This window comes from Podarcis gaigeae (genome assembly GCF_964106915.1).
Source record: "Podarcis gaigeae genome assembly, chromosome: 8".
NCBI lineage: Eukaryota > Metazoa > Chordata > Lepidosauria > Squamata > Lacertidae > Podarcis > Podarcis gaigeae.
In genome coordinates this window covers 4,916,954-4,943,066 of record NC_139684.1, presented here as the reverse complement: position 1 = coordinate 4,943,066, position 26,113 = coordinate 4,916,954, and the positions used below count along the sequence as shown (strand labels likewise).

The window sequence follows — 26,113 nt, the reverse complement described above, 5'->3', positions numbered from 1 at the left end:
CTTATTGAGAGGAAATAAGCAATAGCTGCATGGGTTGCTAGAGGCAGTGAAGGCCTCTATTCAGTATGTAGCCTTCTTTGGGTCTAGGTCCTGAAGTTTCCAAGAGGCTGCACACCAGAAATACCCCTTAGGAAAGGCTCCAGAGAATATGAGCCTTTGGTTGGTTACAGCTACTTCTATTTCATAATATGCCACAACTCCCCATTTTCTATGAAGTGGTTGATGATCTCTGAAAAATATGACCTTATTACATTTGCACATGATGGTCAGCAAACAAAGCAATGTGTCACTGAAGAGTTCACCCAGAGTTGGAAAAACACAACCTGTCCAGTGTGAAGTAAAGATGCTGCAATCAAAAACCAAAGGAGTTATGGGTTTGGACATTCACCTCTATGCCTGGTGAGAGATGCTCAAGGAAGAATTGCAGGCAAGTGCCAAATACCCACTCTTTATTTCTTAACACACATAAGAGGTGGTGAAATAAGGTCTCAACAGCCCTTCAATTGATTAGGATGGCTACCCAAGACACTGGTTGCTCTTGCTAAGGCCTCCTTCAGAGTCTCATCACCCAAGAGAAAAAAGGCTGGCAGGTAATTTAGATTTGGCAAGTCAAGAGACCTTTTCCAGTTCCACTTTTCTCCCAAACCTGTGCTAGAATATCTGAACAGTAAAGTAAACGAAAGGTTAAGGATGAAATATGCAAGCTCACATCTTTTATTAACATCTTAATGGCTTTCAAAAGTCACGGTTTCTGGAGTGAAGTTCTTGAACTTCTAAACACAAGTATCAAAATACATTAGTTCAAACGAAGCTTTCAATGTTCATACAGAGACAAAAATGGGCTGCTACTTTTAAAAACAAAATAACCCAAAAACAATACCCCAGGCAGCTTTATCCTCCTTTGTTATCTGTATGGGGCATTACTCTCCTTTACATTTACCGTATTTTAAGAAGACTCCCTTTTAAAACTGAAAGGCTGCTTGAACTAAAAACAAGAAGGAAAAGGGCAATAGTGAGAGAAAGAAATAGGCTCAAATGCTTCACCTACATTTTTTGTAGGGCCACTGGAGAAGTTACAGCAGAAGAGGCTGACACTTGGTAAGCAACTAGTTTTTAATGTGGCTTATGTAGCAGAAGTGACCTCCAGAAAAGTATGAAAAATCCTAGTCAGAAGTAGCTTAGCAGTAACAATTGTATAACTGGAAGGGCCTCATCCATTCATTTTTCTAAAAGCATTTCTAAGTCTGAGGAACTTGAGAATTTTAAGCCTTTAATTATGCTCAACAAAAACAACCTGAAATTCATGTCTTTCCTGGATGCCCAAACAGAGAGTAGGGGAAAAGCAACCAGCACTGACATAATATTAAAAGCCTTGTTTGTGTGTTTTTTAAACTAGGTAACAGTATCTCAGACAGTTCCAATGACAGGAATTTTATTTAAGACAATTAAACCTGGGCAGTTCTATTGCTGAAAATACACACATAGAAATTCCAGTGCGGCACCAAACTCACCTCAAACCTATTCCTGTCCTCTTTTGAAAGAATTGTACAGGCAGAGGTGGTAAAAATAATTTTAAAGATATGTTTATGTAAGTTTAAAAGGCAGCAAGGAGGCAGAAATAAGAGTGATCTATGAGTTAAAGCTGTCTTTTCAGTATACTTCACTTTTTTAAACATATGGGGGGCCAGACCCTGCTTTCAGTGTAAAAACTGGTTTTTGATTGTTGTTTTTTACAGCCAGGTTTCACTGAACTCAAGCCATCTGGTTCTGCTTCCTTTACAGAATTCCAGTTGTTAAACAGAGTCAGGGACAAGAGTTTCTCAAGAGTCACCATAAGTTTTCTTTTGTCTTTTTCTCTACCCCCTCCCACTGCAAATTATATTTGTAGCAAACTTTCAAATTTTAGAACACCATTCACACCCAGCAAATCATGGAACACTTCCCAAAGGTGAGGCGTTGAAATCAAGACAAATAGGATTTTAACATCTCCAAAGCCAACCCTCTATCATAGGGTCACTTATTTCCATAAAACACATTTGTCATAGGACACTCCATATATCATAAACTCAATAATCCCTTGATACATTGCTCCACTACAACCAATGCAGAATAAAAAGCATACACCTCCATGGGCCCAGACATGAACTGGGATAAATAAATATTACACCTAGGGGTAGCTTTCTTTTTTGCACTCTCTGAAGGCTAGGTCAAGGAGGTAGGATAGCAAGGTGTTTTTTTTGGCCTCTGAACAATTAAAAATGCTTAATCCAGCTGGTCCTTCAGGCTTAACTGGAGCATTCCTCATACTCCTGGCCTGATCCGCACAATGCTACAAGTAATCAGAGCTCTACCTGTACATGCTAAATCAAGTCAAATTTACTCCACTTGAGTAAGAAGTTGCTAAGACCAATGTATTCTCTACATATTTGAAAAATGAGAGCATGACTGGTGTATTCAAAATCTAATAATGTATTTGATATTCACATGCAAAAAGCCAAAGTTTAGAATCATACTCGTTAAGTCACACAGACCTCTCTGCCTTTTACCCTTTCAAAGAAGGAGACATACAAAAGCTGACCAACTTTTGTGAAAAATATTAATTTGCTAAAATAGTTTACATGGTATAGGATACATGTAAATGTAAAAACTGAGAGATGTAGAAAAGCTGGTTCATTAGAATGTGTCACATTTTTAATAATATCTGAAACTGGGTTGAAGTTCATCGGTGAAGATCTTTGCACAAACCCAACAGGGATTTCCCAGGCACCTTCTCACGTCTAACAACAGGAAGAGTTGGATCCGTTGGAGAGCTCTGAACAACTACTGCTGCCAACCACCACTTCCCACCGCCACCTCCATTTAATAATTTAACAGCTGACAGTAAGGCAAAAATCACTTTTTGAAAAATGTCTAGATACAAAATAATGTAAACCAATAAGTTATATTTGAAACCCCAGTATAACAAAAGTGAGGAGATGGGACACTTTATACAATAGGCTCTCTTTAGAACAGAATTGTGCACAAGCTGAAGATCACAATAAACCTTCAGAACTCACACAGTTTTGGCGTGTTTTGTTTTTGTACAACTTTTCATATACATTTTCAGTCATACTAGGAATGCAACTAGAACTGCACACTACTTCAGTGGAAAAAAAGTTTGATATTGTGCAATATTCCGCCCCAATCTAAAAGTGGCAGAAATCCCTGGATTAGTTGTGTTTCAAACAAGGATCTTAAGAAACACATCTCAAAAGAGGAAAAGAAGGCAAAAGTTGGCAGATATCCAGCATCTAGTATTTCCTGTGTGTGTGTTTTAAAAAAAATGTGGACAACATAGTTTCATGATTAAAAATAAATACTGTTTTCTGACTTTTGCACTGACTTGATTGGATAGGTTTTTTTTAAGTAAACAAAGGGTTTTACAATGCTCCATATATAGCCTCAAAGCCACCAGTTGTTCTATTCCAGAGTCTTTCTCTGTTCCTCTCACTGTGTTTCAAAACCTGCCATTCGATATCCAGTTTGACTAGTTAGAACGCTTCCATTTTGCCCCTGGGGTGGGGGCGGCGGCGGTGGGGGCGGGGGCGGCACACCATAATTTGCACCCATCCATGCTGCAGAAGACTGTGTCTGACTGAATGAAAAAGGAAATGAAATAAAGCTTAGAAAGTTTACACAGACATAATGAACTGGAATCAAGACAACAGTGAATGTTAAACCAAATATTTTATCACTTTATCCACCACCACTAGTGGAGGCCCACAAAATTAGACCACACAGGATGCCTTCAGAAATTCATTCCCATTTTCTGCACCAAATAAACAATGTACAAAATAATTTCTAAGATATATGAAGATAGATTAGTTTGAGTGACGGCTGACTTCTATCATTCTACACACAGCAATGTGGATCAAAAGGGTCTATATTTTGCTTAGAAAGGACACAGAACTGCAAGTCCAATGGCCTGTTTCAGAATCCAACATAATATGGTCCATATGAGAAGTTTCAGAATTAAAGCCTTAAAGATTCCTTTGCACAGAGCCTGTACAAAACAGCAAACACTTACTTGAATCCCTGATTCCATGCTTGTCCATACATTCCATATGCAGGGACCTGCCAGCCATTAGGCATGTACTGGCCAATCTGCTGCGCATTTCCATACCACTGACCCCACTGCCCATAAGGCGGTGGGTATCCCACTTGATTCTGCTGAAAAAGTTCAAATTAAGCAAAGTTAGTAAGTACATTGGTACAGGGAAGACACGCAAAGGTGGATGGTTTTCAGTTGCACTGCCACATGCCCCTTTGCCTTTTGCATCCTAAAGCTCATGTAATCACAAACACAAAAGTGTTTTAGTTCATACAACAAAGCTCATTCCAAAGACATGTATGGACTGTATTTCACAACATTAAATAATTAAATCATACCATGTCGGGGAGCTGAAGAATTTGTTATTTGTTCCATATGAAACTCAACCGTAGGAGTCAGAGCAGTGGTACATCAGTGGCACATCTGCTCTGACATTGGCCTCAGGCAGAGCCAGTGTCAGAGGTAACAGAAAATAAATCGGGGATCTTACAGATGCAAAATATGTTCTCTACCATTAATTTCTGGCCCTCTCGTGGGAAAACTATTGTAAGAAAGCTAAACAGCTTAATTTTCAGGCAGCACAGTTAAACTGTGGAACTCGCTCCCGCAGGAGGTAGTGATGGCCATCAATTTGAACAGCTTTAAAAGAGGATTAGACAAATTCATTGAGCAGGTGCCTATCGATGGCTACTAGCCCTGATGGCTATGCTTTGCCTCCTACGGTTCTGAATACCAGTTGCTGGAAACCACAGGAGGGGTAAGGGCTCCTATGCTCAAATCCTGTTTCCTGGTTTCCCATATGCATCTGGGTGGCCACTTTGAGAAGAGGGTTCTGGACTAGATGGGCCATGGACCTGATCTAGCAAGCTCTTATTATGCCATCATAACTTCTGCTGCCCACAAAAATACATTGATAACTCTAGCTTGTGCTTGGGTACCTCTGCAGCACAAGCAGGGGCTTGGACCACAAAAGCTAAATTAGGTAACTGAGGCACCAAGATTTGGCACTCTCCCACTTATTTCTATACAGCATGCCACCTCCACTCCCCATTTTCCAAAAAACCCCAAGTTTGTGTCAGAGCTATAGCAATGGTACACACACCTTAGGATGTGTTGCTCGGTCTGTGGTTAACCCTAAGATTATTTTCCTTAAATCCTCTTAAATTTATACCTTTATTCCAAGCGTTCCACAGCAAAGAGAGCACAATAACTGAAGAAAGATCAACACATTTTCTAATGACCTTTTACACCTCCAGCCCCTATTATTTGTGGATGTTTTACAGTTGGATCCCATGTTAAGCAACATGTGGGAAATGATGCATATAAATGAAATGAACAACCAGTAAAGGGATTTGTGGTCTAACTATTTAGAATGAAGAAATCTACCAGAACATAATTATTGGGGGGGGGGGGGGAGGAAAAAAAATCCTTTTTTTTTTTGGTAGACACTTACCTGTTGAATTGGATTTATCATATCTGGTGTTTCTTTGCCCCAGTAACATTTCACAACATGTCCTTCTATAGTTGTGCCATTGACTGAAACAATTGCATGTGCAGCGCTTTCATGAGAATTGAACCTGTAACCATTTGAGAAAATTAATCAATAATACAAAACCCCGTCAAACAACCAAGTAATACAAATCCCTCCCACCAAAAAGCCATCCAACAATTCATTTCAAGGGATAATCTATCCAATATTGCAAGTCCACCGTGTGTAGATCCTTCACAATGCATGACACATGCACAAGGCCATGGGGGGCACATCTCTGGGGAGGAAGGGCAGGATATAAATTCAACATGTAAGTAAGTCAAGAAACTTGTGAGGGCTCCAGGGAAAATTGCAGGCCTGATGTATTGGGCTGCTCAGCAATCATGGCATAGCAGGAGCAAGGCTTTTTTTTTTAAAAAAAAAAGGTCTTTGTGCAAGACAATGCCTTCCAGAAAGAGAATGAAGGTGGCCACCATCAGCCGCTGTATTGAGTCAGAATACTGAAAAAAGAACATCGGAGTAGCAGCTGTGATGTCAAAATCAGGTGCAAAACACCCAACAGCCCCAAGACACGCAAATGAAAGTTTTATGTGAATGATTGCAGGTTCCTGTTTCTTAGAAATAATCAACATAAATGGCAGGACACTGGAAGGAGTACACTTTAAGTCACAGTTTCAAAAAGGGATTGCAATACATTAAACTGTACACTGTGGCATGGGCTTGCTAAAAAAACACACAGGAAAGACAAACAGTATCATACCGTACAAAGGAGTATCCTTTATCTGGGAAGACCCGAATTTCCATTATTTGCCCAAATGGAGAAAATGTCTGGCGCATCAGCTGTTCTGCAAATCAGAAGACGGAAATAAGGATGTCAGGATATGGAGTTATGGACAACTTCCTAAGGCTACTAAAAACTCATGAGGTGCCGTACCTGTTAGCCCTGAAGTAACACCTCCACAGTACACTGTGCAGTTGCTTGGACTGGATTGATTCACAACATCATCATAGGATAGTTGTTTGGCGTTTGCTGTTTAGGAAAAAAAAGGTTACACAAGTCTCTAATTTGCCCACAAATAAAAAACCCAAACATTTGTAGAAAGAATTGGCTGTCCATTCCCCGCAACTACCATGGCTTATGCTTTGCAATATATAATTACTGTTTCAATTTACAGCCACATTCTGCCCCAAAGGCTTACAATTCTATGTGGCCAGGGCTCCTGTCCCTGAACAATTGACAATCGAAACCTGATTGTAAGGTGTTCCACCCAAACAAAATTCTATTCAGAGCATCAAACTCACCACCTAATGGGAGGCAGCACATCAATTAAATATACTGGCTGTCCCTACCCCTAGACTGTCAGTTCTAAAAGCTTATTCCAGGCTGGAGAGGAAATATCCCCATGTGTGTTTTGGAAGCTAAAATACTCACACTCGTATGTACTCTTTGGAGCTGGAGGTTTACGTGTTGCCCAGTTTGTCCTGATTTGTCTTCCACCAAGCCACTGTCCCCCCATCTGCTGAATCGCGTTTTCTGCATCCTACAGAGAAAGCAAAACACTTTCAGAAAGCAGCTCTGTAAGAAAAAAAACTACTAACAATGCTAATTTATAGAAAAATATTTGTTTCAATTACAGAATCACTTTACTACACAAAGGCTGCAAAAGCATCAGATCAACAATTATATGTGGTCTCTTTAAATTTGCAAAAAATAATACCAAAAAACCCCCCTCCAAATACAAAGGCAGCTTACTAAAGGCTGTTCTGTGAATAGCCCTTTTGTCCATAAATTTTCTCCAGATGCTCCAAGTACTTCATTATGCAAATGAATGCTAAATGGCAAATGAAAATAGAGACAAAAGGTGCCTAGAACAACCAGAAAAATGGGCTGGATCTGAAGTTTTATTCAGTGTGGATCCATTGTAGTGAAGTAACCTAAGTCAGTGCCATTTTAATATAAAAAATATCAACTTGCAGGTATAAATATATGAAGCTCTATCGTTCACAGGTAATCAGCTATCAAATTCTGAAAGACGACAATTAGACTCCAAACCTAAATAGTACTCATTGTGTGAATTTTCCTGTTGTGCTCCAAGAACCTGCAGCTCCATGCATAGCCATGGCCATTTAGGGCCAAATTACACATGCGGAGCAACTGCATATATGCTACTCTGATTTAGTCTGGTCACATATATAATGGGGTTAAGTTGGTCTACTCTCCACATAAAAAGGAGCATGGGGGTGTGGAAGCAAAGCTCCCCACTCTCCGTTCCTTTGCCTTACCTTACTACACTTCCAGCAGTTTTCTCCCTGGGTGGCTGGTATCAAAGCAAGGCTCGGGGAGAAACTGCTTAGAAGCAGCAGAATGTAAGGTGGGGGAAGACTGTACTTTCCTGCTTCCCCACATTTGTGTAAAGCGTACTCCCAACCATGCTTTGTATACGAATGGGTCAAACAATTGTTTTAACATGTGGCAATTCTGCCTCCCCTCAACCAATCTTAGCTGTCAGGAAAAGTGAACTGTTACTACAGTTTTACTATACTTTAAGCACAGTACGTTAGGGCATGTGTTCCACAAATGGAGAACAAAGGCTGAGGTTTTTTGACTGTAACCTCCTCCCAGAGAGAGATCAAAAGGACAGAGTCTCATGCACTGGCTCCTAGATGGAGAAACAAGTGATCTAACTCAGTGGCGTAGCATGGGTTGTCAGCACCCGGGGCAAGGCAAGTAATTTGCGCCCCCTAACCCAGGGCAAGGCAGGTAATTTGCGCCCCCTAACCCCTAACCTGCCGCCGCTGCCAGCTTCTTCTTGCTGCTGCCTGGGCTGGGGTATTTACGGTAAGGTAGCCACGGTTGCGGCGGCGGGTCCGTGTCAGGTGATCTGAGGTGAGTTGCCGCTGGCGCTGCCGCCCAAACGACGCCGCATGCCCGGAGGAGGAGGGCAGAGAGGCGAGGAAAATGCAACATGGCCCAGCAGCTGCAGCAGCGGCGGCGGCGGGGCTGTGAGGAGGGGCTACCTGCCGGACGCCTTCAGCCCGGACGCGCGCACAGCTCGTCGGTTCCGCGAGACATTGGGCTCTGCTACAGCCTGCGCCCGAGGCTCTTCGGTGACGAGCGTGCCTCCCCCAGATGTTGCGGCCGGTGTGGCCGGCCCCCCCTGCACCCCCCACACTACGCCACTGATCTAACTCAGAAACTCACTGCTCTTGAGAAAGTTATGCTGCTGCAAACCATTTAAGACAGAGAGAGCTGATAACCACTTTTGTAGATTTTTTACCACCACAAGGTGATATGACTGAAAGATACCAATAGCAACTATTTTAGCATTTCAAGTTAATGTGCACTTCCATTCATTAAGCTTCATTCAGTATTATTGGCAGAATATTTTCAATTAGCTCTCCTAAGATAAAAGCAAGATTTAAAAGTGTCATATGTATTAAAGATGCACCATTTAATGGAACTACATACAGTACAAAAAAAAGTCCTGACAGTGGAAAATGTAGTCTAAGATGTTTTTCCTTTACAAAAATCTTGCTCACGAAATAAAAGTATCTTCAAGATGCTCTTATATTTACTTTAAAGTAAATAAAAAGCCTATACAACCCAAGAGCAGTTAACAGAAATCATCTAAAGAGATTCTTATTCAGCCATTTCATAGGATGATCTTAAGCTGCCCTGAGAATGCTGATTGTTACACCAGCACATAACTATTTAATACTTGCAGATCATTAGAATTTAACAGTGATTGCTGGAAACAAGGGTAAGACTCTGGTACCATCTCCCTCCAAGGAAGAATAGATCAACAGGATTCAGATGCCCGGTAACCCCCATCTGGTATCATCAAACCCAACTCCATCCTCTTTCTTTCCCCATCCAGTCCTCTTTCCTTGCGATTCTTATATTTTAGAATGCAAGCCTGAGCACAGGATCTGTATCTTATTCTGAGTTAACTTGCCAAGTTAGTTCAGAACTCTAAGAACTCCATTAGAGTCTGGCAATGTTCATTTCTGGAAGAAGGGTTCTTAAGAATCAACATGCACTCACCCATTTATTGAAGAAAGAAACAAAGCCATATCCTTTAGATTTTCCTGTTGCCATGTCCTTAACAACCCGTGCATCCCTAAAAAGCAAAGAGAAGGCCAGTTAAACATGAAGAGAACAGAATCCAAGTGAAAATGTCTCACACGCAGCTCCTTTAATAAAATGAACTTCTTAAATGCACCAGCAATACATAGTCAAAGCAATTCTCCCTTTTACTAATGTTTTATCACAATAGCAAAAAAATTAAACTTAATTGTGTAAACATGCAAAATCAATAGCTCTTTAAAACAAGTATTTTACAGTCGTTGGTTCACAGTTCAAAATGCTCTTACATACTGTTAAAAATACTACGCATGGTCAAAGCAGCTATTCAAAGGAATAACTGAGGGCATGTAGCTAACTAGCATATTAGCGAACGGCTCTCTTTAACCATGCAATTTATAAACTTACTATTGGCCAACACATTCTACCTACTTATTAGAAATAGAAAATAGAAAAAATGAAAAAATAGGAATTAAAAGGCATACGTCGCCTGTTAACTGAATTCTTTAATTTTCTCAGGTCAATTCGTTACCCCCTTTTTGGACTTGGGCAGCTGTAAATTTTGAGAAATTGACATTTTCAGAAATGGTTGCATTATGGAAGAAAATAAACACTAACATGTTTTTTCTTTTTTACTATACACTATTAAATAATCTTTTAAAGACTGCATTCGTAATTAACAATCATACAGGACTGATTGAAAACTACAAAGTATATAAAGTAAAAAATTTATAAAAGTAAATAGAAAAACTACAACGTTTGTCCACTGTGAACTGTAGCTTGCAGTTAGCCATGGCAATGCTGTCCATTCTTCAGAGACATTCTGCAAAATAACCAGAGCCCTATTATTTGAGATTGAGTGAAAAAAGACAAAAGACCCAGCTACAATAGCTAAACCCCACTGGTGAAAACTCTGTTTCTATTAGCTATATGCTTCTCAGGCAATTTGTATACATGACTAAATGGTCAATAACATTTTCAAACACACAGGCCTACTTTGCCCTCCCCAACCCACAAGAATCAGGCATTTATTACACACAAACACACACAAACATAGTAAGAAAGTCATGCAGTGTAACTAGTGTCACTATACAGCAATAATGCGAGAGGCTGTATGATGTCAGACGCTCATCAAGGGAATTTCAACACAGCTACTATTGCATCCTGTATGAAGAAACCTGATTTAACGAAGGGAGCTAAATAATGCTGAGATCACTGAAAGTCCCAAATAAAATTTTAAAATGTCACTCCATGGAAAATAACCTAATTTTAACAATGCACATATGCTTTGAAGAGTTCATTAGTCTAAGTTAAGGCTATGTTACAAATTGCCTGAGAACAGCCACTTTAATCATTACATGGATGGTTCTCTCTGCACATCTTAAAGGGGGGGGGGGAGAATCCTCTATACCAAGGATAACCAACTCCCATCAGCCCCAATCAGCATGGCCCAATGGTCAGGGGTGATGGGAGTTGTAGTCCAGAAAAATCTAAAGCACTACCCGGCTCTATTCTTACCCCTCAACTGTCATTCTTGAAAATGACTCAAGAACTTAAACAATTATTTTCTCTCAGCTTTAAAAATGAAAAGAAACTTTGGCCTATATTTTGTCTTTTAAACAGTGTGACCATTTGTAACATTTAGAATTATAAACCAGCTATTCAAAAAACAACTTTGAACACTTACTATTGGAAAACTTTTAAAATGAGGGATTTTTCACTTTGATCTGTGTCACGTTTGTTTTCTAGAGATTAACTTGATAGGATACAGTTCATAGGCTTAAAGTAATGATCTAAGTGACAAACCACTGTGAATCCATAAAAATATGTCAAGTCCCAGTTCTTCCTTTCCCAGCAGCTGCTTCAGAGGTAAGAAAGTGCTCATGAGAGACAGTGAGCCAACACAAAACCATTCTCCCTGATTAGGCTTGGTGCCTAATTCAAGGCAGTAAACTTGGCTCACTCATGGCCAACTTATTTTTGGAGGGTTGAGGGAGGGGTGGGGAAGAGTCCGTGGGCATTTTTTTCAACCCAGTATTAACTCTGCCTTCCCTGCTCCTAGTATATCAGCACACATTAGTTCCACCATACAGATTAGGCTTAGATCAACAGCAACCAGTCAATGCAGCTGCATCACTAAGCAGGAAGCCAACCAGAAGGTCTTAAGTGTTTTGCGGACTTATTCCAACAGAAATGTAGTCTAGAACAGTGTTTCCCAACCTTGTGCCTCCAGATGTTTTTGGCCTACAACTCCCATCATCCCTGACCACTGGTCTTGCTAGCTAGGGATGATGGGAGTTGTAGGCCAAAAACATCTGGAGGCACAAGGTTGGGAAACACTGGTCTAGAATGTCATCAGAATACTAGCAGAACTCTTAACTTTAAGAAGGAATCTTGTTAATGCAAGCAAAGTGGATTTTAATTTTATCAAATTAAGCATACCAGAAGCACTCTGATTTCAAAGTCACACAGATGCTTAAGCCAAACTAAAATTCATGGGACTAAAATATTTAGCACTTGCTTTGTTATCACGGCCTTTGCTGCCCTAGGCCTTCACTGGTAAGACTTCTGCGAACTACCTTGTACCACTTTGTGTATAAGCAGACAGCTATAACCCAGAGAATTTCAGGTCTTACTCAAATATGGAAGTACATTCTGGGCAGATGCTACACAGAAGTGGGCTGGCCTCAGTGGCATTTCTTGGGAGCAGGGATTCCAGATTCTCCTACCCAGCTGCCCCCACCTTTTCACTCCTATGGTCTGAAGCCCCTACTAGGAGGCAGCAAGTATAACTATTTAATGTAGCCTTAAATAAGATGACTAGTGTATATGGGTAGGCCACCTTTTAGTACTGAGAGCCAAGTGTTGAGTTTCATAAAAGGGTCTGTGAAACTGATAACTTTTACAGTTTGTATATCAACTGTATTATTTCCTTGAACAAGGCTGCTATCATCTATTGCCTTGATTCTACAGTACTCCAAGTTACTATGCTCAAGCACCCTTTAAAGGTTTTAGTGTTTGTGAGTATGATTAGGACTTCTTTACTTACCCTCCTTGTTTCTGATCCTTAGTGTTTGAGACATGTTTTGAGCAAAAACTCTTCTTCAAAGAAGGCTAGCAAGAATATCCACTAACCAACATTTCTTTATATGATTGTCCAGCTTTTCTGATCTTCCCCTGAAGCAATGCTTCTCCTCAAAACATGTCAGCAACCTGAAGTTCCTGCTGTGTTTGGAAACCCCCAAGGCCTACCAGTCTTGCAGCAGTAGTTGCAAGCCCTTCTAGCTGTTGATTACATTGAAACAGACCAGGTGACCATGACAGCTGTTAGGCTAAGTCAAACCTTAGGGAATCCAGGAATACATTCAGGCTCCTGCCTCCATGTCCCAACACCTCAAACACAGGTATAACCAGGGAACCTCTTGGGAGGAGGAACTTTAAACAAAGAAATTCCATTCCCCCTTCATTTGGCCCAGGCTTGGTAACACTCCTTAGCTCTTGGTTGTAAGGACAAATCATGTACACAGGTACTAACAACAGGCTTTGGAAGGGTAAGTTACCCTCCCACCCCCCTTTTTTGCTAGGATAAGGAACCTTTTTGACCAGCCATATAGAATGTGACTCATATGTACAATAATGCATCTCACAAAGTTGGCTTGAGTGCAAACACACTTGTGCCATAATACATTCGTGAATCTTCTAAGATGCCACAAGGCTCTAAATTGCTTTTGTTTCAAGAGACTTACATGATTACCCCTCTGGAAACTGATACATATGAGGCTACAATCTCATTGTGTTATCAGTTTTGAGATTACCTTCCAACCAGTTCTGAGAGTTGGTTGATATACTTCACAGCAGTAAGCAACACTTGGAAGAATTAGTGACAGATAAGAACAAACGTCCAAGAGATACAGTGGTGCCTCGCAAGATGAAATTAATCCGTGAGGCTCTTCGGTTTTTTCGCCTTGCGAAGCAAGCCCATTGACAGCTTAGCGGATTAGCGCTATTAGCGGTTTAGCGGCTTTTAGCGGATCAGCTGATAAGCGGCTTAGGGCTTAGGAAAGGGGGGGGGGAGGGAGAAAACCCTGCAGGAACTCGCAAGACATTTTCGTCTTGCGAAGCAAGCCCATAGGGAAATTCGTTTTGCGAAGCGCCTCCAAAACGGAAAACCCTTTCGTCTAGCGGGTTTTCCGTCTTGCGAAGCGTTCGTCTTGCGGGGCACCACTGTACATTATGTCAGGGGTTGCCAATATGGTGCCTGCAGATATTGGGACTCCAACTTCCACCAACCCCAGCAGCCAGCATAGCCAATAGGACAGTTGTAGTCCAACAAAATCTGGAGGACACATTATGTATCCCTGCACTACATCCTGCTTCCATTTAAGCAGGTCTGCCTGCATACTAAAACAAGTAATTCATAACATGCTACACTGATCTCCATACAGAAATCTTGTTCTCAAGTTGCTGCAATTATAATTCAGTCACTGATGAGGATTTACATCAGATCTATCAGGAAATGCTACCAATGAAGTACTTACAATATACAAATATTACCTTGCAACTCAGCCTAATTGGTCAACAGCAAACTTCCAAGTCCTAAAACTAAAAAAAAGTTTCTCCACGGAAACAATACAGCTGGTTCCCTGGTATGTTACACACACTTTCACATGCCTTCCAAACTAAGACAATGACTGAAACCGAGAAACTATACTGGAGGCTGATTTCTAGTTTATTTTATTTAATAGAGCACCCATTTCACAAAAAGCCAAAATCTTATAGGCCATAACTTCTATGAAATCTGATATTTATTAAAGCTGCTTTTATAAGACTACGCAATGCCTTTTCATTGGTGTAAGTCACCCAGAAATCAGCTTTCCCTTAGAAAACCCCTTCTAGATTATCTAGTAATTGGATAATGAAATGAATCAATACTGTTTTTAAAATTAAGTTGCAAGTCTAAAATACAGAAATATAAATCCAAAGTCTAGAAATTCACATTCAAATAAAGCAAGATGAACTGTTTGATAGCTCTGATTAACTACAAAAAGATACAACTCTTTAGAGAATATAGGTATCCTTAAATATACTGACACTCTTAATCAGCACATTTTCCTTAGTTTTAGCATCAAATTCTTGCCCCCATTATCTTTCATAAGGCATTACTTACGATATTCTTCCAAATGGTGCAAAAGCTGCTTTAATATCTTCAGTTGTAATTTCTGGGCTGAGGTCTCCAACAAAGACATGGAAGTGGTCTTACCAAGAAAAAGAAAAAGAAATGTACAAGTTTGCAGAGAACTCATGGAAATACAGGATAGGTTTGCTTTTTTAAAAAAATAATCTTGTATCAATTTCCATACATCTGGAAACTACATGAGAACTAGAATCTTTTTACCTAACAGATAACAAAATACATTATGGTTTAATATATAACCATGAACAGACATGATAGTACGCAATTACAGAAAATTACATATAACTAGAATTTTTCATTAAATTATATCTGTAGGTATTCATAACAGAAGCTATACTTCCATGAGAGCTAAGTCCATTTAGTCCAAAGCCAAAAAATTATATTACAGCCTTATTTAATAATGCTAGACTTAAGCCTTAATTATACACAAGTTTAACAATAATTAGCTGAATATGTCTACTGGTTCTGTGAGCAGAACAGAGTAGGATTTACACAAACCAGTATGGACAATATAAATTACAAGCAGCTCAATCTTAGTCATATTTGGTGAAGAACAGTCAAAAAGATACCTTGCATTGCAACAGTTTGATGTTAAAGTATTTGACAGTTTTCTGAAAAGCCAACAGTTTTGGTTGCCCAGCCTTTACACCATGTGAATCCATGTGAATTCAAAGTATGTGAAATCCATGAGCAAGTGAACTAAGACTGAAGGCAACAGAACGGAAACAGTAATCCCTTCACAGTTTGTTAGAGCCATTTACATAAGAACTGGTTGATACAAAGATCTCATATCTAAGGACTTTCTTCATACTCACATAAAGCCCATTTTAATTATCATCACCTCTAACTGATTTCAATGCACACATGACACTTTACATCTCCACCTTGGAAAGTCTACTTTAATCCTTCCCCAAAGTTTTAAAGTTCTAAGGCCAGACAAGTAGAGAAGCAACACACTGGGTTGCATAGGAGCAGAAGGGAAAATGATCCAATTGGAATAGCAATTTTGATATACCACAAGGGGGGCTTATGGCCCAGCACAGCCAGCAGCCTTGAAGGAAGCTGGTTATCTTACCCTCACAGAGAGGGAAAGAATTCTTACAGCAATAGCAGCTTAATGGGGTCAAAGGGCTTAAGAGTCAGCAACAGTCCACATCCTGATCCATTGAGAGAGGAGGGAGAAATCTTGTGACAACAGAACAACCCCCCCAAATAGCTTCAGGTGGTTAGTGAATACCCCTGAGAGATTTCATTTTATGTTTAAGAAGATACAATTACCTTGTGAACGCAGTGTGTTGACAACGGTACTACCTGATGACAAAGATTAGATTTGTTCTTAAGTTTATTAACACAAACACATTAAATAATATCTTAGGATAATGATCAAAACAATAGGGCAAATATTTGTATGATGCTTATTGCTTAACATTTAAAACACTTTTGTGCAAATAAAGAGTAATTACTAAGAATTGTAAGGAACTTACTGCTGGTATCTTTCTTCTGGCTGCTGGGGGTTGTTGCCCAGTTCACTTTGACCTCCTACAAATAATATTTGCTAAAATTATATTCAAGGAAGTTATGTTTACATAACCCACAAACCCTCAAAATGTAGTGTGTTTGACAAATTTGATTTATGTTTTATATTATTTTGCCATATTTAATGCAAAATATGCTCCCACCCTAATGAAGTTGAGTGATATTAGGTATTAAATAACCCTTATTAATTGCCGAGCTATTTTATTTGCAAAATGCAAAGAATTTCATGATAACTTTTCACTGTACTTATATTTATCTATATGGTGTGTTTTTTTAATTTAAAGTTCTACTATATACAACAGGATAAAAGTTTACCTTTAGATCTTCTTCTTTTTACAAAAGCGGTTTCATCCACAACCTAAAGCCACACTTCTGCTCCAACTCACCCTTTAGACCTGAGAGCTTACCTTACCCATTATCTTCCGTCCATTCATAGCCGCTAAAGCTGCAGCTGCATGTCGATGCTCATAGAACTCCACAAAACAGTATGGATCATTTCCAGCTGTCTGTGTAACACAGAAAGGAAAGCTATCAGAAACCATTGCTGAGCCATCTCAATGTCTGTGTTTTGTTTTATGATATTTCCCAAGCAAGCAGCATCATTTAAGTCCACAATCCTAGGTACTATTACTATTATTTTGTGTTTAGGATTAGCAGAAAAAGAGAGTTCCATAGCAATAAATAAGATTTTATGCCTAAAGTGTTAAAAAAGTGGGTTGAATCTTTAGACCTTGTAAATTATACACTGATGATTTTTAGTGGAAACAGAGTAATTTGAAAACTACTTTTAGCTTACTACTTTTTTCTTAGTTCTTTTACTTGTTAGTTACCCTTCAGTTTAATTTGTTTTACTGAAATTTCTAAAGGGAGGGCAACAACCTGTGAAACTCCTGGGGGAAGAAATCTAAACCTTGTTAGCATCCTCAAAACCACAATTTTTATATTAAAATACATTTTTTGTGCAGAACATAACCATTGCATTAACTTACATCCATGATCATTTTGCAATTTTTGCATGGTCCAATCTGGCTGAAGAGCTGGAGAATTAGGGCTTCGGTAACATCTCTTGACAAATTCCCCACATACCTGCAAAAATTATCCAAATTTTAGATCCATGGAGGTCTGAGTCTCAAACAATGAAGACCTGTTTGCCCTGAAGGAAGGGAGAAGTGAGGAAGTCTAGGCCATACCACTAGCTCCTGACAGAACTATCAAGGAGAATTGTTGGGGCAGCCCTCACCCATCTTCCCTGGAGCTACCTAAGAAAGACCTGTGTGAGCAACACATAGCCTGAAGGACTCTGTCACACTGCATTTTATTTGTTTTCGTATTTTAAACCACTTAGGATTCCTTGGCAGAAATGTAGTAAGTAAACTAACCATCATAGTCAGACTTCCTTAATAAAAGAAAAGTAACTATACCTTCCAAAGCTAAAACAAAACTAAGCACTCAGTCACAAGAACAGGATGCTCAGAAGTTAACAAAAGAGGGAGAAGCAGGCTTGAAAATGTGTGCAGAACAAGGGAGGATTTTTTCACTGTTACTAAACCTAAAGGCTGAGAACAGGTGAAACCACAATACAGTATTACTCAATATATTTGCTGCACAAATTACAAATGCTATAAAAAAAGTTTGCAGAGCAGTAGTACAGTGCATTTATAAGAAAACTAAGTAAGGTATTTGTATCCCTTTCTCCATTTATATCCCTCCACAAAATCCTTCCTAAGACTCCAGGTTTACCTGACCACTATCAGCATCAAGTGACCAAATTTAAAATTCAGCACCAAATGCAACTCCATTTTCAGCAGGCATAAATTCAATTCAGGCTTACCAAGGAAGAAGAGAAAAATAGACAGCGCACTTAATATTGTGTACTTGATTCTTCCTTTAAAGTATGAACCATGTGATGTCAGATGACTGACAGTTGTCAACCCCATCAACATGTCAAAAGTGACCTGGGGTGGGTGGGCCAGATCCATCCACCACTGTTTATGCTTAGGTTGCCTCTAGACACCAGGCAATCCTTGTTATGCATGGGGGTTACGTTCTGGAACCCCACACGCTGGCGGGGCCTGCGTAAAGCATTCTGCCCTCCTCCATGCTGCCCTTTTACAGTAGTGGCATTTTAGTGTCACTTCTGGGTTTGACCCCAGGCACACATGTGCAATCGCGGGTCAATCAAATGCACATAAATCAACCCTTGCCTGGTTATGTACTTAATTCGTTCCGGAGATCCGTTCTTAACCTGAAACTGTTCTTAACCTGAAGCACCACTTTAGCTAATGGGGCCTCCTGCTGCCGTGCCGCTGCCGCATGATTTCTGTTCTCATCCTGAAGCAAAGTTCTTAACCCGAGGTACCATTTCTGGGTTAGTGGAGTCTGTAACCTGAAGCGTATGTAACCTGAAGTGTATGTAACCCAAGATACTACTGTATATGTATTCAACACATAACTGCCTTTGAAGATGGTTCAGAATTTTCATGTGGTACAAAATGCACTGTCTTAATGGTTAATGGTATCAATACAATTTTCATATCTAAAGCCTATTTTAAAACAGTAGCAGTGGCTACAGAACCAAAATCACAGTATTGATTTTAAGCTTTAATGACCAAGATAGTATGAGTTTTGATTATCTAAGAGGCCACCTTGTCTGTTATGTGCCTAACCTGAATTAAGAACTACCAGTGAGGCTTTGCTAAAACATTCCGCCATATGTGGGGGTTACCGGTAGTTTAAGGAGGTCAGAGCCAAAACATCCTCAGGAACTTGGTATGATTTCCATTTTTACTTCTTTATCAAAAGGCAAGTTAAAGCTTTCTCTTTTTCATTTTGCCTTTGTGAGTTGAATTATTAGCCTACACCGCTTTATTATCTGATGCACACTTAAGCTGGTGTATATTATTTTGTTCACCATTTTGATAATTTTGAATTGAAAAACTGCATTAAAATGTTTTGAAAACCAAGAGTTGCATTCCATCTTTGCCAACCCTCTCTGGGTCTGCAAGCTGATGATGGGTGAGACCTCTCACATGCACACACTCCAAGTAAACCCACCAGTCTTAATCCCCAAACAACTGTCCAAGGGGATATAATTTTTATGGGGATTTTGACTAGGGAGGGTTAACCCTTTTCTTACCAGTTACACAAAGATTATCCACCTGCATTGCAATTAGGCTTGAAAACAACCTTCCAATGGTACCAACAGAAGGTTGCTTTCAAGCCTAATTGCAGTGTGGATAGGATGGTTAACTCTTTCTTCTGCAGCTGGAACCCAACCCACAGAACAATCTCCAATGCCACAAATAGGCTTTCAACCCTGCCTCCTACTGGCACTAATAGAGCAGCAAGGCAAGTCCCAGCACCATGGAGAGCTCCAAGTGAACATTTTGCTCCAAAAAGAGCTGCAAACCTTCTGGGGAACTTTGAGCCACTGCTTTCAAACCTGCCTCTCATCCTGGCAACTCAGTGTCTCCTGAAGAGCCAACTCTCTGGCAATTCTCCTGTGCTCCTGTCTCCCACCCACTGCATCACTGGAATGGTGAGGTACTATATGAGTAGCTTAGGTCCTCAGGTCCAGGGGGATATTCCTGTGAAAGACCACTATGGAAGCTGGTGCTGTGGGAGCTGGGTCAGTTGGCTCTTACCTGCCAGCCTCAATGCTCCCCTGATCTCCAACATCAGGCTCATAGTCTGGACTGGCTCATGAGCTAGACTCTGTAGCCCCCACTTGGCATCCTGATCTCAACACACTTGAACTTACATACTCTTCTCTCAAATGCCTTAATTTGTACTTTCCCTGAAGTGGGATTCATAATTAATCAACTATTTGAAGGCCAATACTTGCCATATAACCTAAACTTCTTTTCAGTGTTGAATGTTTAAGAAAAATAAAAGCAGTTTATTTCCCCCCCAGTTCAAAACCGATGGCTTTGTTTTTTAAAATGATTAGGTTAATATTAAATAAACTGGATATAAGCATGTCAGTCATACAATTACTCTCTTAACCAAATCAATGCTTCCACCAAATATATTAAGTTAAATGAGGCTTTTTTATATAGGGAATCAATATGATCAATCCTAAAATTTAATTATTTATACCTACTAACATAGGCATTTCATTTTCGCCTCGTGAAAACAAACTGCTTTAGTCTCTCTAGTAACTACCAGGCCTTCATTTGACCTAGGCATTTAACTTTTGTTGCTACAGAGTGCAGCAGAAAGGAGCACCACTGGAAAGAAGAAAAGACAAAAATGTCCAGTGCAATGGTTCCTGCATTTCCTCACAATGTGCTAGTCATAAGAAAGACATTGTTATGAACCTATTTTCAATACACCCCCCAAAGGTAAAAAAGAGAAAAGTGCATAAAATGTGTAAAAAAGTAAGGCAAAGGACCATTGAAATGGGACATACAGTCATGGGGGGGGGGGAGTACACCCTCTTTGAATTATGTAGTTTTACATATTAGGACATAATAACAATCATCTGCGGCCTGACAGGTCTTAAAATTAGGTAAAAGAACCTCAGATGAACAACACATGCCATTACACAGTATCATGATTTATTTAACAAAAATAAAACCAAAATGGAGAAGCCATGTGTGAAAAACTAAGTACACCCTTACTGCTTCTATAGGAATAAAGAAGCTAAGTAGCAGAAGGTGCTGCTAATCAAATGCACTTGCTTAACTGATCATCAGCAAGTGTGGCCACATCTATAAAAGTCAAAGTTTCAGCAGTTTGCTGGTCTGGAGCACCCAGGTGTGTTTTCACACAATGCCAAGGAGGAAAGACATCCACAGTGCTCTTAGAGAAGCAATAATTTCTGCCCATGGAACTGGGAAGGGCTATAAGGCCATCTCCCACCAATGTAAAGTCCATCATTCTACAGTGAGAAAGATTATTCAAAAATGGAAAATAGATGCCCCAGCAAATTCACCCCAAGGTCAGACTGTGCAATGCTCAGAGAAATTGCAAGAAACTCAAGAGTTAGGCTCTACAGCCACAGGAACTGGGAGCCTAGCAGTCACTGAGTTGACCATGAATACTGTATACCAAAGTATTTGAGAGTCAAATGTGAGGCCACCTGCCCAACAACTGAAGCTTGGCCGAAACTGAGTCGTGCAACTCTACAATAGAATGGCTGAAAAAGAAAATAATCAAGGTGTTGCAATGGCCCAGTCAAAGTCTAAACCTCAACCCAATTGAAATGCTGTGGCGGGACCTTAAGAGAGCTGTGCATTGACAAATGCCAGCAAACCTCAATGATCTGAAGCAACGTTATAAAGAAGAGTGGGCCAAAATTCCTCCACAATGATGAGTGACTGATGAAGTCATACAGAAAACAATTACCGTACTGAAAGTTATTGCTGCTAAAGGTGGTTCTACAATCATTGGGTATTCACACATGGCTTCTCCATTTTGGCTTTATTTTTGTTAAATAAATCATTACATGGTTTAATATGTCATGTTTTGTTCATCTGAGGTTGTATTTACCTAATTTTAAGATCTGCTAAGGAACAAATGTTTATGTCCTGGTATGTAAAACCACAATTCAAAGAGGGTGAATTTTCTTTTTCCCATGTTGGTAGCCTGAGGAAGTACCATCCACCTTGGGCCTGCCTATAAAAAGAAAGTCTTCTAGAGTGACTGACTAGGGCAATGTCCACTGTTTCCAAGAACTCTTCTGGTTGTGAGATTTTTGTGGGTGAACTAAGAGTTTGTTTTGGACCCTGGGTGAGAACTCAAGAGGCTGTTAGGGAGGGTGTCAGAAGGAAAATGAAATGATATTGATATATATTAGGAACTTTGTATTAATGTGACATTTTTATACGTAACTATTTTTGTAATATTATAAAGTTGTCACTTCAGTTTTCTGTATAATGCTTAAATATATATTTAATATATTAAGCGGTCCAGAAACTATGCAAGCAAGCAAACGGTCCAAAGGGCTGAGGAAGGCAATAGTGCTGCAAAACAGAAAATGGTGATGGTGGAGAAGAGTGCTGATATAGTACAGAGGTTAAAAGACAATAAACAAGCCACTAGTAGTTCAGCCACAACCCTTATCCGCAGCATGAAGGTAATACAGATCTCCTTTACAGAGTTAGTCTCTAAGGATTATTCATGTTATTTAGAAAATATAAATATGTCCCTTCAGTATTTATTGCCAGAGTGGCTGACAAATTATAATAACAGAATAAGCTACCAAAACAAACAGCAGACAGCGTAATAAAATAGTTGATTAACAGAATTAGCAAAATTCATATGGTATTTCATAACACCAAATATAATATATATATATAAAAGGTCCTGACAGTGTACCAATAATGGTGCAGAACTGAAAAGCCCCCCCTCTATGGCCATGACCTGCCTCACCCTCAAAAGGTGGGGGCACCCAGAAAATATCATTACATTAATAAACAAGCAGTAGGGGACACTTCCCTGCCATTCCATTGGGGAAGCCCCAGTTAATAATTGATCAGCTACATTTTGGACTAAAGAAACACCTTCCATTGGTGGTTGCATACTGTTGGAGAGAGGGAGATGAAAGATGATGGTCTGCTCTACTTATGCAGTAAAATGAGGCCTCTGCCACTCAGAGCTACAAGTGGATAACACTGTATCATTTTTGAATGCTGCTGCATATTTTGTTTTTAAAGTGCAAGTAAAACATCAAATACTGTACCCAAACCTAACTATGGGCAACAGATTTAATCTGACATTCTTCCTCCGTTTACTCCTGCCTTCCACCCCCTTCATCCACTGGCTCTCTATCAGAAAATATAGTCTGTTTACTAGTGCTGTAGCCACAGGAGATCAAAAAGTGCAAGTAGGTGAATGGAATTCCATGCAAATAAGGAGTGGGCTAGCAAGGGAGGATGGAGAGCTCTGTCATAGGAACACAGGCTAGCGCCTTATATAGTCAGACCACTGGTTCACTTAGCTCAGTACTGTCTACACCACAGGTCTTCCAATGGTGTGTCAGGACCCTAGTGGTTTGTGGCCTAATTGAAGGTGGGTCACAACAGTAGCACTGCCACCCTGCAAATATATTGTAAAAAATTAAGAAATTGGTCCCCAAAGGCATGTTTGAGATAAAAGTGGGTCCTGGGTCTTAAAAGTTTGAAGATACTTGGCCAATACTGACTGGCAGTTGCTTTCTAGGGTTTCAGATGCTCCACCTCTGTGTCCACCATAGAAACCAAGCAGGCTATCAGAAGGAAAACCTCCTCCAATGTATTCAGCACAGAAATGAAGCTGTCCATGGTGTTATGAGGTTTTGGGAGGTGGGTAAGTTGCACGCACCACTAAAGATGGGTCCTTAAGGGAACAAAGGGAGTGGCTCTGTGCCAGAGGGGAAATGGGGGGGCGCTACCTCCCTCAACTGTCTCTTTCTTAAAAAGACAAAAGGCCAGAGTTGAGAGTGGAGTTATGTGAGCTTAGAAACTGGATGCAAAAGCTGTAAACTCGAAAGGCAGAGAGAGCCAGGCCTGATTTCTGCTGAGAGAGAGCCATGTTTAATTTCTACCCACAGGCTGTGGCTATGGGAGAAGAAGGACTCTCTTGGGATGTTAACGCTATAAACCCCTCCATCATAGGCTCAGGTTGTATATTTGCGTAAATAAAGCATAAAGATGCCACTGTCTCTGCTGTTCCTCACTCCAAAAGAAAACACGAACTCTGAGTAAGTGTCTGGAACCCCTAGAATCTCACACCACTCACAAGATTGGAGTAATATGCAACAACACGTTCTTTGCAAACCCTCAGGCAGGCCTATAAGACATTCTAGTCACTTCTTTAAGTTCCCTGGGGACCAGAGACTTGTAATCCTGCCTATGGAGCATGCGGTGCTACAGAGATAATAACCAGTGCAAGGATTCTAGCTATGCACACACTCATTGTACTGCTATCAGCTGTTCTGTTTTTCACAAGGAAATGTTTTTTCAAATCTGAAATGGATACTAGATTCTATCCTAGAACCGGGAGATGTAGGTTCAAATCCACACACTCCATCAAGCTTCACTGAGCGATCTTCAGCCAGTCACACTACATGCACCCCAGGCTCTCTCTCTGAGCCTAGCCAACCTTACAGGGTTGTTGTGGACAAAATGAGTGTGCTGTGTGGGGGTGGGAGAACCATATCTGCTGCCCTGAGCTCCTTTCAAGAACAGCAGAATAAAATACTGTGTATATATATTAACAGTCATTAACATAAAAGAGCAGGCCAAAGTGGGCCCATCCAGTCCAGCAGCTTGTTCTCACAGTTGCTAACCAGATGCCTCTTTTGGGAAACCCACAAGCAGGATCCAAGCAAAAGAGCAACTCTCCCTTCCTGTGGTTTCCAGCAATGGGTATTCAGAAGCACTGCTGCCTCCAACTGGGGAGGCAGAGCATGGGCTGGTTAATAGCCATCTCCTCCCAGAATGTGTCCCACTCTTTTAACGCCATTTAGGTTGGTGGCCCTCGGTGCCTCCTGCGGGAACGAGTTCCGTAGTGCCAACATTAGGCTTCGCTGGCTGTACATGAGCTCTCTCCGTGTTGAGAGAGGGGGGAAACTTCCCTCGCTCCGCTTTCTCCACGCCATGCGTGGCTTCATGAACTTGTCGCTTCTTTCCTTCTCCTTTCCGCCACAAAGCTAAAAAGGCTCAAATGCTGCAACCTTTCTTGGGGAGGGGGGGGGTCGCTCCACCCTCTTGATCATTTTGGTTGCCCTTTCCCATCCTTTCTCGAGTTGAGGCGAGCAGAACTGTGCACCAGAGTCCAACTGCGTTCGCCCCATAAGATCCATCTAACAGTATTTGTGGTACTAGCGGTTTTCAACACAGAAGCTCGCCCCGCTGCCTGAGAGGAGAAAAGGCCAAGGCCACCCCCAAAAAATAATAATTCCAGAGGGGCGAATGCTTCCCCCTTCGCCTCCCCCCGCCCCGGTTTTTATGGGGAGCCGAGGGGTTATATTCGCCCGCACAAAAGGAGAGAGAGAGGCAGCGGGGGAGGGGAAGGCGGGAGGGAGGGAGGGGGCGCAACGTGGCTCGACCCCTCCCCCTCACAATAGGCCTCCTCACAGCCTCACAGCCGGCCCAACTCACAGCGTCTTGGGCATTTCGTCCTCCATGGCGGCGGCGGCGGCGGTTCCTCTCCCTCCTCAGCCCTCCAGCCAGGCCTGGTCACAGCCGCGCCCGGCTCGCCGCAGGCCAAATCCGCGCGGGGGTGCGGCGGGGGTGCGGGGCGGGAGGCCTCCGGGGAGCCCCGACGACGGCGCGGCGGACAACAAATCCGCCGCTGGCCTCTCAAGATGGCGCTGGTGGGCAAAGAGAGGGCCCGGGCCGGCCGACGGAAAGGACCGTCGGCGCATGCGCCGCAAGAAGGCAACCGCGGCGCCGCCGACAAACGCGCACGCGCGCTGGCGCCTCCTCGCCAACCGCGGCCGCTCTCTCGCGCCCGACGTAATCCTCCGCCGGCCTCTTTGCAGCTTCTTCTTCTTTCTCTTGCTTACTCTCGCGAGATTTCTAAGCCAGTCCGTGCGTCTTAGGATGCGGTTTAAATCTTAGGAAAGCTTAACCCTCAGCCCCGCGCGCGCAAATCCGGCTTCACGTCTCCTTTACAAATAAAAAGAAATGCAACTCCGCCCCCCCCCCCGCCAAACTAGTGGAATACTGAATAATAATATTGCTTTGATTAGTTGTGGTGGTGCTTTGTTTTTGTGTGTTTTTTACACAAAAT

General features: G+C 41.2%; 1 protein-coding gene and 1 long non-coding RNA gene across 10 annotated transcripts; both read right to left on the bottom strand.

Annotated features, from left to right (window-relative positions):
• Nucleotides 1–684: 684 nt before the first annotated feature.
• Nucleotides 685–25,871, bottom strand: TIA1 (TIA1 cytotoxic granule associated RNA binding protein). 9 transcript variants are annotated; one of them, XR_014567590.1, is made up of 14 exons: nt 25,480–25,833; nt 17,383–17,479; nt 16,801–16,899; nt 16,342–16,396; nt 16,136–16,168; nt 14,831–14,918; nt 10,149–10,216; nt 9,625–9,700; nt 7,012–7,120; nt 6,514–6,609; nt 6,340–6,424; nt 5,544–5,667; nt 4,067–4,209; nt 685–3,634 (listed from the first exon to the last, which is right to left on the bottom strand). XR_014567590.1 is itself a non-coding variant. In XM_083753341.1 (13 exons), the coding sequence occupies exons 1-13, from the start codon at nt 25,503–25,505 to the stop codon at nt 3,487–3,489; spliced, it is 1,179 nt and encodes a 392-aa protein (XP_083609467.1). In that variant the 5' UTR covers nt 25,506–25,831; the 3' UTR covers nt 685–3,486. The 9 variants fall into 9 exon arrangements, 6 of the variants coding, with proteins under 6 accessions (XP_083609467.1, XP_083609468.1, XP_083609469.1 ...); XR_014567591.1 differs by having other exon boundaries at nt 10,149–10,486; nt 25,480–25,831; XR_014567592.1 differs by having other exon boundaries at nt 4,067–4,206; nt 25,480–25,831.
• Nucleotides 11,215–12,146, bottom strand: LOC310851249. Its single transcript, XR_014567650.1, has 2 exons — nt 12,028–12,146; nt 11,215–11,883 (listed from the first exon to the last, which is right to left on the bottom strand). It is a non-coding gene; the product is annotated as an uncharacterized lncRNA (long non-coding RNA).
• Nucleotides 25,872–26,113: the final 242 nt, after the last annotated feature.

Coding starts and splice junctions, on each gene's coding strand:
- TIA1 (XM_083753341.1), bottom strand. CDS start 25,505: ATGGAGGACGAAATGCCCAAGACGCT. Junction 14,919..16,135: donor CAACACACTGCGTTCACAAG/GTAATTGTATCT, acceptor TTTCTTGGTAAG/ACCACTTCCATGTCTTTGTT. Junction 6,425..6,513: donor TGTTACTTCAGGGCTAACAG/GTACGGCACCTC, acceptor TCTGATTTGCAG/AACAGCTGATGCGCCAGACA.